Raw genomic sequence first — 14,109 nt, forward strand, 5'->3', positions numbered from 1 at the left:
TGGGCTAGACTTAAGAATTTGGCCATTTTGTAAAATCATAGACACATGGGCTATGGACCTAATTTTAACAAACCAATTTGACATTTATGCAACTACCTCTAATATTAAAAACTAATTTTAAGTTTTATTCAAAGTAAACAAACTAAGTTCGAACATTTGAAAGTACAACGATCAAACTTATATTAAATATTTTAAAGGTTGAAGCATACAAAATACCCTTGAACATTATTATTCGTTTAAAAATATTGGCATTCTTTCGAATGTTGATATATAGTCAAAGTAAGCTAACCTCCTACCCCATTCCCACAAAGTTGTACAAAAAAATGTTGTAATATAATTTTTCACTTCTTCATAAATGTTTCACAACTACTGTTGAAGTAGAGTTTCGTTCAAATTTAGGATGAAATTTAGGATCTAAAACGAGTGTGATGGTCACTTAAAATGATGTGCTGATGTTTGGGTCTCAAATTCCACCTCAGATTATTTAAGGCTACATAGTTCTATGTTTCAATTTTCGTTCAACATTTTAACGGATTTCTACTGCATGGGATTGTTAAAAAATGTATGTGAAAAGTTAAGATAATATGGTAATTTAGGAAAGAATAAGAATGTTTTTTAACTAAGAATACTTTTTGTGATTTAGCATTTTTTTAGAAGTAATACTTGAGTGCCTTCCACTTTAACCATATAGCAAAAAAGTTAAAAGATATATGTAAAAAAAGAAGAAAAAAAGTTTGTCAAGTGAAAAAGTGGTGGATTGACAACTAGGTGAGCTGCAATTCAAGATAGAGATATCTATTTTTCCTGCGAGATCGATGCCATGTGAGACCCCCTTAACATGGTAGAGAATCATGGTTAGGAGGGAGATGAAGGAGTGGGGTAAAATTTTTTTGTGAGCTAAATGGCCAAGTCCTCGATCTCATTTATTTTTTTTAAAGAATATATACACATACAAAGGAGAATTCATAAGGAATCAACTATTTAAACGGCGACAAATAGTAAAAAATCAACTATTTAGTTGATTTTTTTTAAATAATTATTTCCTCGTTTTTTTTAAAATCAATTAACAAGTATTATTTTTTCGTAAGGACTCTTGCAAAATTAAACAAAAAATTTTGTGAGAATGAAGAATGAAATAAAGGTATAGATAGAGATGAAAAAGTATGTATAAAAAAATATATATTTTTTTCAATTGAATTTTGATTATTAATCTTTGGATCATTTCTTTCGTGTAAATTTAAAATTAAAAAAAGAATTTTGATTTGAGAAAAGAAAAAGAAAAAAGAGAGACAAAATTGAATTTAAATGCAAGAAACGCGCGAGGAGCACGCGCGAAGATGGAGAGAGAGCTCAGCTGGCTAGAACGATTGACGAAGTGGCGTGCACGCGCCATTACGCCAACGCCAAGATGGGAAACAAGAAGCTGGCTTTACAAATTGGGGAAGGAAAACAAGAACAAAAAGTCCCCAAATTCGTAGCCGAGCCAATCCCAATCCCAATTCCAAATCCAAACCCTTTTTCATTTTCTCTCTTTCTCCTCAAGCTCGCTCACTTCCAACCCCCATCGCTAGCGGCTCTGCTCAAAGCCCCCTTTTTGCTTTCAACTCTCTCTCTCTTTCTCTCGGCTTTGATCCGGCTCAGATCCATCTTGCGCCGCTTCCCCTTTCCCTCCATCGCTTCCGAAGTGTTTGATCAGACCCATTTTCAGGTTTTCGACGAACCCAAATCGTCCAATTTGTTACTGAATCTTCCTCGCTCATTTACTTGCTATTTGGACTCCTTCAAGTGGTGGGGTTGGGTTGTTGTTTGAGTTGGGAAATGGGGTTCTGTATCTTTCGCCGTCTTCTGAGAGGACCCTTTATTGAGGTTGCGTTTTTGACAATTGGGTCCTCGTTGGAATAAGGGGCGGAAGTGTTTATGTTTCAGCTCTCCGTTCCATGTATTTCGGGGTAAGTTGTCAAATTTTAGCTGCTGCTGCTGCTGTTGAAATGTTATGTTTGAATTTTCATTTTTTAGTTTTTGCTCTCATTTGGATTGTAGCTTGAATGCTTGTAGCTTGGTCATCAGTCAATGAGCTTTCAAGTGCTTTGAGTTGAAATCACCAACTAACCGAGTGGGATTGTTTAAAATGTCTAATGAAATCATATGTTTCCTCTTTAAAAAAGTGAGATTCTGTGCTGGGGAACTTTAATGGTCTTGTACTCTTTTGAAATGAATCCTTTGCTGCAGAAGTGTTTTCTTGCTCGAAAAAGCTAAAGTAGCTTTGGCTGTTTCTTCTATGCCATTCAGATTGTATAGCATAAATGTATTCTAATCAAATTAGAATAAGGGAGGCGCTCAATTCTGTATAATCGTATGATAGTCTTGTCGCTTACGAATTTGACGTATTTTCACATTTCCAGTTGGCCTTCAATTGGATATTTAAGCTTGTTGGATGGGAAGTATTTTAAATTTATTTTCTGGCCGTGTTTCTGACAGTTAGTTGGCTAGAAAACTATCTATTTTCTAGTCTTTTCCAGCCGTTAGAAAGTTGAATAAAATGCTGTAATGGACTTAAATTCTCTGTAAATAATTGGGATTAGACTGTACGATGCTTATCATTAATAAAATTCTGTCTTTCCATGGTGTTTAAGTTAGGAATATCCTCCTAACAAGTTCCTGCAATAAACACATCAAGAACAGAGAAAGAATGTTCTATGGATTCTTACTTGAATTAGATCAACAATTACAAGAAACCAAAGACTAAAAAGAATCAAACACATTTTCCTAATAATTAGAGAGAGATGGGAAACTAAAGAACAAGAAAGCAAGAAGTTAAAGAAACATAAAGAAAGAGATTTATTTTTTTTTTTTTTTTTTATTTTTTTTAAATGAAAATAGATATTCCAACATTCAATGGGACATAAACAGCCTTCTAACCAGGGCTGGAAACACTAATATAGTAAACTTTAAAAAGTAATAAATGTTAACAGGTTTAAAAATTCCGAGCCAAAAAACTCGAATAACCTTTTGAGGGTAATCAACAATCTGAAATTACATCAGAAGGCAAGATTATGTACTAGATTCACGCATTAGCGAAATAAGTGAATCTTTTGATCGAAAATGGGCTGATGTTTAGCCCTTCTTTTTTATCCTTCCGTTTTCTGAATCTATTTTTGCTGTTAGACAGGGACTGTTAGTGGGAAAGCAGAAAACCAAATGGACTGGAGTGTGAATAATGCATTTAAAACATTTAAAGGTAATTATATACTTATATATAGTGTTAATGGTTCTTTTTTGATGGTTTTTCAGTATTAAGGCGCAGATATAATGGTCGGATTGATCAATCTTAAGAGTTAGTGAAGAAAAAACACACATAGACTTGATCATAATGAATGTGTTCTTCGGAACTCAGGCATGAAGTCATCAACAATGATTTGTACCATTCAGAATAGCTTTTATGTGTTAGAAATTATTCCATACGACTTATCTAAGTTAAGTTTATTTACGATATATTTTCTTAAATGAAACAATTCAGTCTTAATGTAATTAAAGTTATTACTAAGGGCATCTTTTAATCATCCCTGAAAAGTGGGGGACAATATTTTGGCACTGGACTTGGTTTTTAGATTCCTACCAATATGGTCAGAATTTGGAAATGTTGTGTGGTATTTCATGTGTGTACTTGTTTCTTGGAAGAGTAGTTGTAATTTTCCGAATGGTTTGCTTGTGTATTGCTTATTTGAATGTTGGTTCTGTGCAATCTGCAAAGATAAGATAGTTCATTTTAATGAATGTAGCCTTTCTTTGTGTTCCTGCAAGTAGATTTGGAATCCAAGTCCATGATGGATATGTCACTGATACCAAACATTGACCCAATTGATATCGCTTTGGTTTCTTCTGACAAGGGGAATCCTAATCCTTCAGCAAAGCCAAGAAAAAAGACCATGACATCAGTTTATCTCAAATTTTTTGAGACTGCTGCTGATGGGAAAAGCAGAAGATGCAAGTTTTGTGGACAGAGCTATTCCATTGCAACAGCTACTGGTAATTTTGATACTATTTCTTGATGGATTACATGTAACAGTTTTGAATTGAGGGATTAATCAGAATGCTTCAAGAAACATTATAATTATTCTGCAAGGAGCAATAGACACCGAGATTAGAATTAAAGAGTTTTATGTTTCCGTAATTTGTTTTGCTCCAGCTTAAGTATTGAGCTTAAATGCATGTTCCTACATGCCGCAAGTCGGCAAGTTCCAATATTTTAGCACCTTTATGTCTTTTCATTTGTGATGAAAAATCTTCTTTTCATTGGAACAGGAAACTTAGGCAGACACCTAAGTAATCGGCATCCAGGTTATGATAAGTCTGGTGATATTGTCAGTAATCCAGCACCGCAGCCTATCACCATAATCAAGAAATCTCAACCTCAGGGGAAACCCCAACAGATTGATTATGATCATTTAAATTGGTTAATAATTAAGTGGCTCATATTATCTTCTCTCCCTCCTTCGACCTTGGAAGAAAAATGGCTGGCCAACTCCTATAAGTTTCTCAATCCATCTATTCAACTATGGCCTGCTGAAAAGTATAAAGCAGTTTTTCGGGAAGTTTTCAGAAGCATGCAGGAAGATGTAAGAGCCTCTTTGGAAAATGTTTCATCCAAGATCTCAGTCACTCTTGATTTCTGGAATTCCTACGATCAAATTTCTTTTATGAGTGTTACATGCCAGTGGATCGATGAAAGCTGGTCCTTCCAGAAGGTGCTTCTCGATATCTCTCACATACCTTATCCCTGTGGAGGTCTTGAGATCTTTCACTCTATTGTGAAAGTTCTTAAGATGTATAACATAGAAAGTAGAATACTTTCATGTACCCATGATAACAGCCAAGATGCTGTGCATGCCTGTCATGCTTTGAAAGAGCATTTGGATGGTCAGAAAGTTGGGCCTTTCTGTTATATTCCTTGTGCTGCGCGTACGCTAAACCTGATCATAGATGATGGATTAAGGCCTACAAAATCAATAATTGCAAAAGTTCGGGAGTTTGTACTAGAATTAAATGCCTGCTTGGATATCTCTGAGGAATTTGTTCAATTTACTACAGTTTATCAAGAAGGTAACTGGAAATTTCCACTTGATGCTTCAGTAAGGTGGAGTGGAAATTATCAGATGCTCGATATAGTACACAAGGTAATTTATCTCATATCTAGATATTTCCATCATGCTGAAATAATGTCCATGATTTGTGGTTTTTTCTTAACCCTTTTTAGGCTTTCACACATAAGCAAATCCCTCGTTGAAGGGAGGGAGATGAACAATAACCATCTCCTCTCTGACTAAATCCATTCTGAACAGAAACAAAGAGAACTAAGAAACTGCATTTTCTGGTTTCAAGACTTGATGAAAGAACCAGGACTAGTGTGTGCGTTTTTCCTTCACTTCCTTATGAAACTTTTCATTTCATTTATCTTGAGCATGCATAGTACACATGCCTTCGACAGAGCGTAAGCTTGTTGCATATTTCTGGTTCAGGAGTTGAAATAGAAGAAAAACAAAAAATTGAACATTTGCCTATGTTTCCAAATAAAACCATGTATCTGAATGTGTCCATGTCCATCAAGTGGCCTTCCGACTTTGAAATTTACCCAAACTTGAGTACCAAGAACTTGATGCTTTCTGATTTGTGGTCATCTAAGTTGGATATCCAATAAACATGAACTGATATGAACTGTCTTAGGCTCCCACAAAAGAATACTATTAGCTATTAATGTTTGGCTAATTACATATCAATTGAATCTCTATCACCTTTTTTTTTTCTTTCTCCTGGTCATGTTTATAATGTTTGGTCAACTAGGTTTATGCGAAGTTGTTATACACATGTAGGCAGGGAAATCCATGGAAGCTGTTACCAGGAAGTATGAGGAAACACTTGGCAGTAAGATGCTTTTGAACTCTGCCGAGAAGAACGTAGTTAATATTGTGCATCAATTTTTAGAACCTTTTTATAAAACCACGAACAACATATGCACAAATAAGGTTGCAACTGTTGGTTTAGTTCTGTTCTTCATGGATCACATTTCAGAGACTATTGCTGCCTGTCGAGATTCTCGGCACAACCCTGACTGGCTAAAGGGTGCTGCAGAAGACATGGCCAAGAAAGCAAAGAATTATAGTCATCAGGTTTGCAACATTTTCACATACATGACTGCAATTCTTGATCCTCGAATCAAAGGAGAGTTGATTCCAGAGAGTCTTAACTCAGGGAATCACTTGGAAGAAGCCAGATCTTATTTCATGAGATATTATTCTTCCAACCATTTTCCATCGGTGACCAGTGGCTATAGTGCTCAGGAGATTGAGGATGGAGGAAGTGTCTCTTTTGCTGAGGAAATTGCTAGAAAGAAGCGAAGGGCAAGCATGAGCAATGCAACGGATGAGCTAACGCAATATTTGTCGGAGCCTCCAGCTCCAATACCAACAGATGTTCTAGAGTGGTGGAAGGTTAACAGCACACGCTATCCACGACTCTCTGTTATGGCTCGAGACTTCTTGGCTGTGCAGGCAACTTCGCTGGCTCCTGAAGAACTGTTTTGTGGCAGAGGTGATGACATAGATAAACAAAGATATTGCATGCCTCATGATAGCACACCAGCTCTCCTTTGTATCAAATCATGGATTCAAAGTGGTTTCAAGTTGAAATACAAGTCTAGTGAGATTGACTATGAGAGGTTAATGGAACTAGCTGCCACATCAACTGTTGATAGTAGTACTTCTGGTTCTGACAAGAAGACAAAATGATTACACAACCATGTCGGAGCTTGGAGGTCAGTTCAAACTTAGAACCCTTGAAAGACTGATTTCTTAAGAATCAAATTTATTAAATCCTGGCTTCTTGTACCTTTGGGCCAAGTGTAGAATTAATACATCTTGTTGTATTGTATGCTTCTTTTTCCACATATATTTGATGAATTTCATATAATGTACAGCATATGTTTATGGCAATGCTAAGTGCTAACCTAGTAGACAGATTAGTGTCTTATGACGATAATAGTAAAAGTTATTTAATATTCATGATACATATGATGTTGTACTATACATATTGAATACTTTGTCTTTTTATTTTTTTATTTATCTATTTTCTCTCTCGGAAGGTAAGTTGGATAAGTAATGTTTTAGAAACTAAAGGGCCTGAAGGATTCTTCTCTCGTAAGACTTGACTGATATAACTTATTAAAACGTCTGGACCATGATTTTATTTTTAAAAAATTCCTATCCATTTTACTTCTTTATGTAAGATTTCGAAAAGGCCGGTCTTAATATCAGTCATTTTCATCTCTAATAAGGTCATTCAAAATTTTGCTTTTAATTTTGAACATTGGTGGTAAGAATAGTGATGGTTCTATTTATCATAATACACAATGTATCAGCATCACATATATAAGTGAAAGGTGAACTTTTATATGTTTTAAGAACATGGCAAGTTACATGATTTTTCGAACCATTGCATTGCAGACGTAAAACTCTCTGCCTTAGAATATTTTCTTAGTGATACCAGGCGTAAGCTTCAAGATGTGTTTTTGAGCCTGAAAAACTTTTTAAAACACTTTATTAACACACTCAAATCTTTAGTTTATTTCAATTTAATGTCTCTTGGGGGGAAAAGACATTATAATTACTCTCATATGTAAATGATGGGCTGATTCCGAACCTCTTACCTTGCATGTTATTGAACTGAAAAAAATGATATGCTGATTTCAAATAGAAATAAAGAAGATATCAAAACTAGAACCTGACCCTAGGAGTTCTTAACGGAAGATCTGTAAGCTGTCAGTAAAATTCTTTTGATATGAATTCTTGTCATAATAGGAAGTAAAAGCTACAGTTGATTCAAAACGACTGCCCTTCTCATCTCTTATCTTATAGGAAGTAAAAGCTGGAGACATTAATGGCGCTCAAGTCTAGTTACTGAGATAAAATCTTCCTGTAAGGTACAAATAATTAGCTATTTTTCTTGCAAACAAAGAAGCCAAGCTAATGAGTAAAGTGTCTTATTCCAGTATAGTGGAAGTTTTATTATTTAATGGGATGTATCTGACCAGCTAGTTGAGAGAGTGTATCTTTGTAAGGAAGTTAATAGATGGGTCTGTCTACTAGGAATAATTAGTTTTCTGGACTTTGATTGTGTTGGTGACTTTGGTAAAAGGTCTCTGACAGCCAGTGATATAGTATTACTACGATGATTGAGACCGAATAAGTTGCGACCAGCGACCATGGATGAAATATGGCAGATACTCTGGCTTCAGGACCTTGTACCTCAGGAAATCCAATTGACAGGCTTACTGAATCAACGACCTTTGCAAAGTTCAAACTTTCACTGGACTTAATTAGAAAGGTAACCCAAGCTGAAAGCTCTAACAGAAGAGATTTTTTGGCCAACAATGGTTTCTTCCTGTCTTTTTTGAGTCACAAGGTGGAGAGACTTAGATCTCAATTTTATTTAGTTTCAATACTATGAGATTATGGGTTGGTCATGCAATAGATGGAAAGCTCTCTCCTCACTCCTCCTCCCTCACCAAACTTCCCATAATCGTCCCTCCGCCATGAACACCATTGTGCCCCCACCACCCCCTCCTACCCCACTCATTCTATCCATATTGACCGGAAGCTTTTCATCCTACAACTCGATGACACTAGCAAAGCAATTCTGTGAGAATAACTGAAAAAGGCCGATCATCGGCACAGTCCCTCACCCTCTCTTGGAAGGCTCTCCATTGGCTTTCCTCCTCTTTTCACTCCATTCAACATGATCCTTGCAACTACAATTTTTTTAAAAAGTTCACTGATGACGACGCCACCCTCTGGTTAGAGAAATTACACAACAAGAATGGATATTATGTTGAGCTAAGAATGGATATTATGTTGAGCTTACTCACCTTTACCACACGGGGCGTTAGACGAAGATCTTCATCCCTTCGGAGGAACAAAAACAAGGTTGGTCTTCCTTCTACTCTTTGCTATTTGATTATATGGCCCGTTCGCCCCAACCTCCCACCCAAGCTTTTAGTACCACGATTGTTATGCAGCCGAGACCTACAAACCCCATCAAGCCTCGTGAGATGGCTAAGCCAAACCCGCCTCCCTTGAATTCTAACCCTTCAGCTGCTGTCCTCCCTTATGAAGCCCTCCCTTGCCCTCATCTTGAATGGAATTCGATGGTGGTGGTGCAGTGCCTCCTTCTTCATGACTCTTGGTCGGAAATTTGTGATACAATCCAATCATCTCTCTCATCCTGCTGCATGATCAATCCACTACTTGATGACAAAGCTTTGCTCCACGTTTATATCCAAAAATCTCAGAATCTCTCCGGCAACATAATGGTTGGGTCCTATTTGGGAAGTTACGGCTGAAATTCTTGGACGTCACAAACTCTTTCTCCTATTAACGACAACCTACTGCTTCATTCAGTGGATGGATTGACATTTTCGATCTCCCACCAATTCTCTGGAATGATAAAGTTTTCAAGTTCATTGGCAATCAATGTGGTGGTTTCATTTGTTCTCCAAGCCAAACCGATAGAGGTATAAATCTTCGGGCTGCCTGTTTAAAAATCTGACCGAATTCTATAAGATTCATTCCCACGCAGCTGATATTACCTCGAGAGCTTACCAGATCGGAATTTATGGTGAATATTCATGGGACAGTCACGGGCCAAAGCACATCCCTTTCAGATTTCTTGTTGCCGATGTCGGATGCCCAGGGCATCATTTTGCATAGATTTCCCGCTGGCCATAACCCTCCCTTTTCCGACTCCCCCTTGTCGACGACGACAAATCAGGGAAATATTAATGTGATTACGGATTTTCAGCCTCCCCCATTGACAAAGGAAAGTCTCCAATTAATTTCTTGCTGATCAAGGCTGACTTGCCTAATTTACAACAGTTGCCAATTCCTACCGACTTTCCTTTTATTGTTGCAAACCAAATCCCCAAGGCACCGTCTCCCCCTTCAACGACCTCGTTGACCTACCCCATAATTATCCCTGACCCCACCAAATCTCCTTCCCTCTCCTTTACCCAACCCTCTCTAGCGATGGTTACCTTCAATGAAGGCCCATCTAACCTTATCGAAGGCACCAAACATTTTACCACCCCAAAAAACCCGGCCCACAATATTTCTGACTCGAAGACCTATCTTACCAGCCTACTATCCCCAAAAGACGATTTTTCCCCTCACCCTTTGGATGATGCCGTGTTTGGCGACAACCTTAACGAATCTAGCCATCTGATTAGCATCTTCCCCCTTGTCCCGAATGATTTGACCAACCCTACCCAAAAGCCCTTCCCTTCGATCCCACCTTCATAGCACGACGATCACGACAATACATCACTATCTGCACATTGTGCCCTTAGTTTGCGTGACATGGCCTCTATCTTCTCGGAACATGTCTTGCTTGTTATGACTATTCCCTTCTTCCCTCTTTCCAGGGCTAAAAAATTCGGCACCACTACTGGTAGGCGAAACAAATATCAGTGAGAATTACAAAACTTACATTCCTCCATTTGTTATGATAAAACAGCGGCTTTAGCCATCAGGGAAGGTGACGAAGATGACCAATGAAATTCCTATCTTGGAATGTATATGGCTTGAATTCTCGGAAGAAACGTGCCTTTGTTAAAAGGTTGATTCAACAACACAACCTGGCATTGTCCTCCTCTAGGAAACCAAATTGCCTGTTATTGACTCTCTTATGCTTAAATCTATTTAAAGCTCCTATTTTATTGGATGGACGACGCTTGATGCGATTGGTACCTCAGGTGGTATTCTCATTTTATGGCGTGCTCCGAACTTTACAGTTAATGATATTATCCAGGGACTCTTTACTGTTTCTATTTAGGTTACTATGGCGGATGGTTTTTCTTTCTAGCTTTCGACTGTTTATGGTCCATCAGATGACTTGTATCACCACCTTGGTTTTTGGCAGGGACTTGATGATTTGGTTGGGTTGGGTGGTGATAGTTGGCTTATTGGAGGCGAATTTAATGTAACACGATGGTCATGGGAGAAATCACACGATCATACAATCACCAACAATAGGAGACTCTTTAATCAGTGGATTCTAATTATCAGTTGAGGGATTTTCCTTTGAGTAATGGCAGTTTTACTTGGTTTAGCTCCGAACCTGTTCAGTATGCTTCTCTGATTGATCGTTTTTTGATTACTGATTTATGTTTTGCTAATTTTGAGACTCTTAAGGTGAATCGTTTAGTTCGGGTTACCTCTGATCACTTTCCCTTGGTTCTGGCTACTGGCGATATTAACGGGGGCCCATGCCCATTTTGTTTTGAATCTTCTTGGCTTCAGATTTCTTCTTTTCGACATCTTGTTGAGTCTTGGTGGGGTAATAATCCGGTTGTTGGTTGGCCTGGTCATGGCTTGATGATGAAACTGAAAGCTCTTAAATTTTTCCTTTGAAGTTGGCATTAAACTCAATGAACAAGCAACTTCTACTTTGCCGTATCTTCATACACAACTTCGTAGGCTGGACAATTTGGAGGTTATTGGTCAACTTACGGGGGATCAATTAACTAAACGTCGTTTATTGCAGGAACAGATCGAGATATTAACAACTCAGGAGCACATCTATTGGAGGCAACATTGTAAACTTAAATGGCTCACCGAGCGGGATGAAAATAATCGTTTTTTCCACTGGATTGTTGCTGCCTAAAAAAGAAAGAGTACGATTACGGAAATTCTCTCAAGAACCGGACAAAGTCTTTTTACTAGTGATAGTATTGAATATGAATTTTGTGATTTCTTCTCTAAACTTTTCACTAAGAAGCCTGGTGATTGCTTCCTTTCTACTAATATGGACTAGAGTCCCATCTCTTCTATCCAAGCGACAAACCTTGAATGTCCATTTTCAGAAGAAGAGGTTTTTACTACTGTCTCATCTCTGGGTGTGGATAAATCTCCTAGTCCGAATGATTTTACTACTGAATTCTTTAAATATTTTTAGCCTGTTTTTGAAGGGTGATACTATGCATATGGTTCAAGACTTTTTTACTGCTGGAGTAATCAATGCATCTTTGAATGAAACTTTCATTTGTCTCATCCCTAAGAAACTTGACTCCAAATTAGTCTTAGATTTTCAGCCTATTAGCCTAATTCCCTATGCATACAAGATCATTGCCCGTGTTCTCTCTAATCGGTTAAAACAGGATCTTTCTTCCACTATTGTTTCAAATCAACTTGCCTTTGTGGAAAATCGATAGATATTGGATGCTTCTCTCATGGAAAATGAGTTGATTGATGATTGGTTTCATAATAGGAAAGATGATGGTTATTAAGCTTGACCTGGAAAAGGCTTTCGATACCATGGATTGGAGTTTTTTAGATTGTTCTTCAGGCCAAAGGTTTTGGGGTTGTTTTGTGTTTGTGGATTCAGGGTTGCATCTCTAGCGCCAACTTTTCTATCATTATTAATGGCAGACCTCGTGGCAAGATTATACATTCTTGTGTAAGGTGATCCCCCTCTCTCATTTTCTTTTCATCTTTGTGGTTGACTACTTAAGTCGTCTCTTGGACCATAATTTGACTAAGAAACTGATTGCTACACACCTCATTGGTGATTCCTTTTTTCTGAGTCATCTTCAATTTGCTGATGATACCTTGCTTTTGTCTACTGTTAATCGATCGTCTTTGACTCATCTGTTTGAGGTTATTCATGTCTTTGAACAAGCATCTGGTTTGTTTATTAATTTCTTTAAGAGTGAGTTGTTAGGGGTTAACCTTCCCGAGGATGATTTGGACTGGATGGTGAATTCATTTGGATTCAAAAGAGGCCATTGGCCCGTGACTTATCTTGGTCTCCCATTGGGAGACAACTCCAATTCTATGAGGTTTTGACACCCTGTTGTTGAGAGAATTCAACAGAAGCTCCATAACTAGAAGTATGCTTATATATCTAAGGACGGAAGGCATACTCTCATCTAGGCCACCCTTTCAAGCTTCCCTACATACTACCTCTCTCTTTTTCGTGCCCCTACTGATGTTATTAATAGATTGGAGAAACTGATTCGTGACCTTCTTTGGGAGGGTTCCCATGGTGAGGATGACATGCATAATGTGAATTGGGCAACCACTGAGCATCCTAAGCTTCTAGGCGGCCTTGGTATAGGTAACTTTTGATGTCGTAATTATGCTCTTCTGACCAAATGGATTTGGTGGTTTTTACATGAACCTAATGCATTGTGGAGGCAACTTATTATGGCTAAATATTACTCTCCTTCATGTATATGGCCGTCTATTATTCGTACTTTGGCCAAATCCTCATGGATGTTTATTTGTCAGATTGTTGATCTGGTTGCTTTTCGCACTTAGCTCCCTTGGCATGGGCTCTACTATTTCTTTTTTGAAAGGCCATGGGCTTAGTTGTGGTGTTCTCACTGTGGTTTTCCCTCATTTGTTTCGGCTTACTAGGTCTCCTGATATTACAGTGGCTGAGGTATGACTTGTGGATTCTGAGGCTTGGAACCTGTGTCTTCGCCCTAATCTTCGTGATTTTGAAATTCACAAATGGGCTTCGTTATCTCTATTACTGTCTACTGTCAGATTTCATGTTGTGCCCGATTCGTGGAGATGGTTAATTGACCCATCTTCGTTCGTAAAATCTCTCATTGAGGATTTGATGGGTTTTTTTAGCCTCCTGTAAGGATTTATACTTTGTCATCTAGTGGGATCATTGCAAATTTTCTTTTGGGAGCTTAGTCATAGTGTCATCAATACTGCGGATCGTATCCAACGATCCAGCCTTATATGTGTCTCTCTCCTTCTTGGTGTGTTATGTGCAACGTTCAAGCTAAGTCCCTTGCTCATTTGTTTATACATTGTTCCTTTGCCTCCCGCTTTTGGAACGATATTTTGGATGCTTTTGGGTGGTCAATCGTTTGTTCCCATAATATTTTAGACATTCTTGACTCCTTTTTTGTGGGACAGCCTTTTACTGGCACAAAGAAGATGGCTTGGCTGGCTATTTTGTGTGCTTTTTTTCTGGACCTTATGGGGTGAACGTAACAAGCGTCTCTTTAGAGACTCCATCTCATCTTTTGACTCTTTTATTGATCTG

The 14,109-nt window shown here is 37.9% G+C and overlaps 1 protein-coding gene across 3 annotated transcripts; it reads left to right on the forward strand.

The window, feature by feature from the left end:
- The first annotated feature begins 1,425 nt into the window (after positions 1 to 1,425).
- Positions 1,426 to 7,060, forward strand: LOC120080163 (BED zinc finger and hAT dimerization domain-containing protein). 3 transcript variants are annotated; one of them, XM_039034732.2, is made up of 5 exons: positions 1,426 to 1,949; positions 3,170 to 3,238; positions 3,805 to 4,026; positions 4,303 to 5,174; positions 5,868 to 7,060. In XM_039034732.2, the coding sequence occupies exons 2-5, from the start codon at positions 3,199 to 3,201 to the stop codon at positions 6,780 to 6,782; spliced, it is 2,049 nt and encodes a 682-aa protein (XP_038890660.2). In that variant the 5' UTR covers positions 1,426 to 1,949; positions 3,170 to 3,198; the 3' UTR covers positions 6,783 to 7,060. The 3 variants fall into 3 exon arrangements, with proteins under 3 accessions (XP_038890660.2, XP_038890659.2, XP_038890662.2); XM_039034731.2 differs by having other exon boundaries at positions 1,452 to 1,949; positions 3,166 to 3,238; XM_039034734.2 differs by lacking the exon at positions 3,170 to 3,238 and having other exon boundaries at positions 1,463 to 1,949.
- The last annotated feature ends 7,049 nt before the right edge of the window (positions 7,061 to 14,109 follow it).

This window comes from Benincasa hispida, chromosome 6, assembly GCF_027475165.1.
Source record: "Benincasa hispida cultivar pf3 chromosome 6, pf3_genome.v1.1, whole genome shotgun sequence".
NCBI classification, from domain to species: domain Eukaryota; kingdom Viridiplantae; phylum Streptophyta; class Magnoliopsida; order Cucurbitales; family Cucurbitaceae; genus Benincasa; species Benincasa hispida.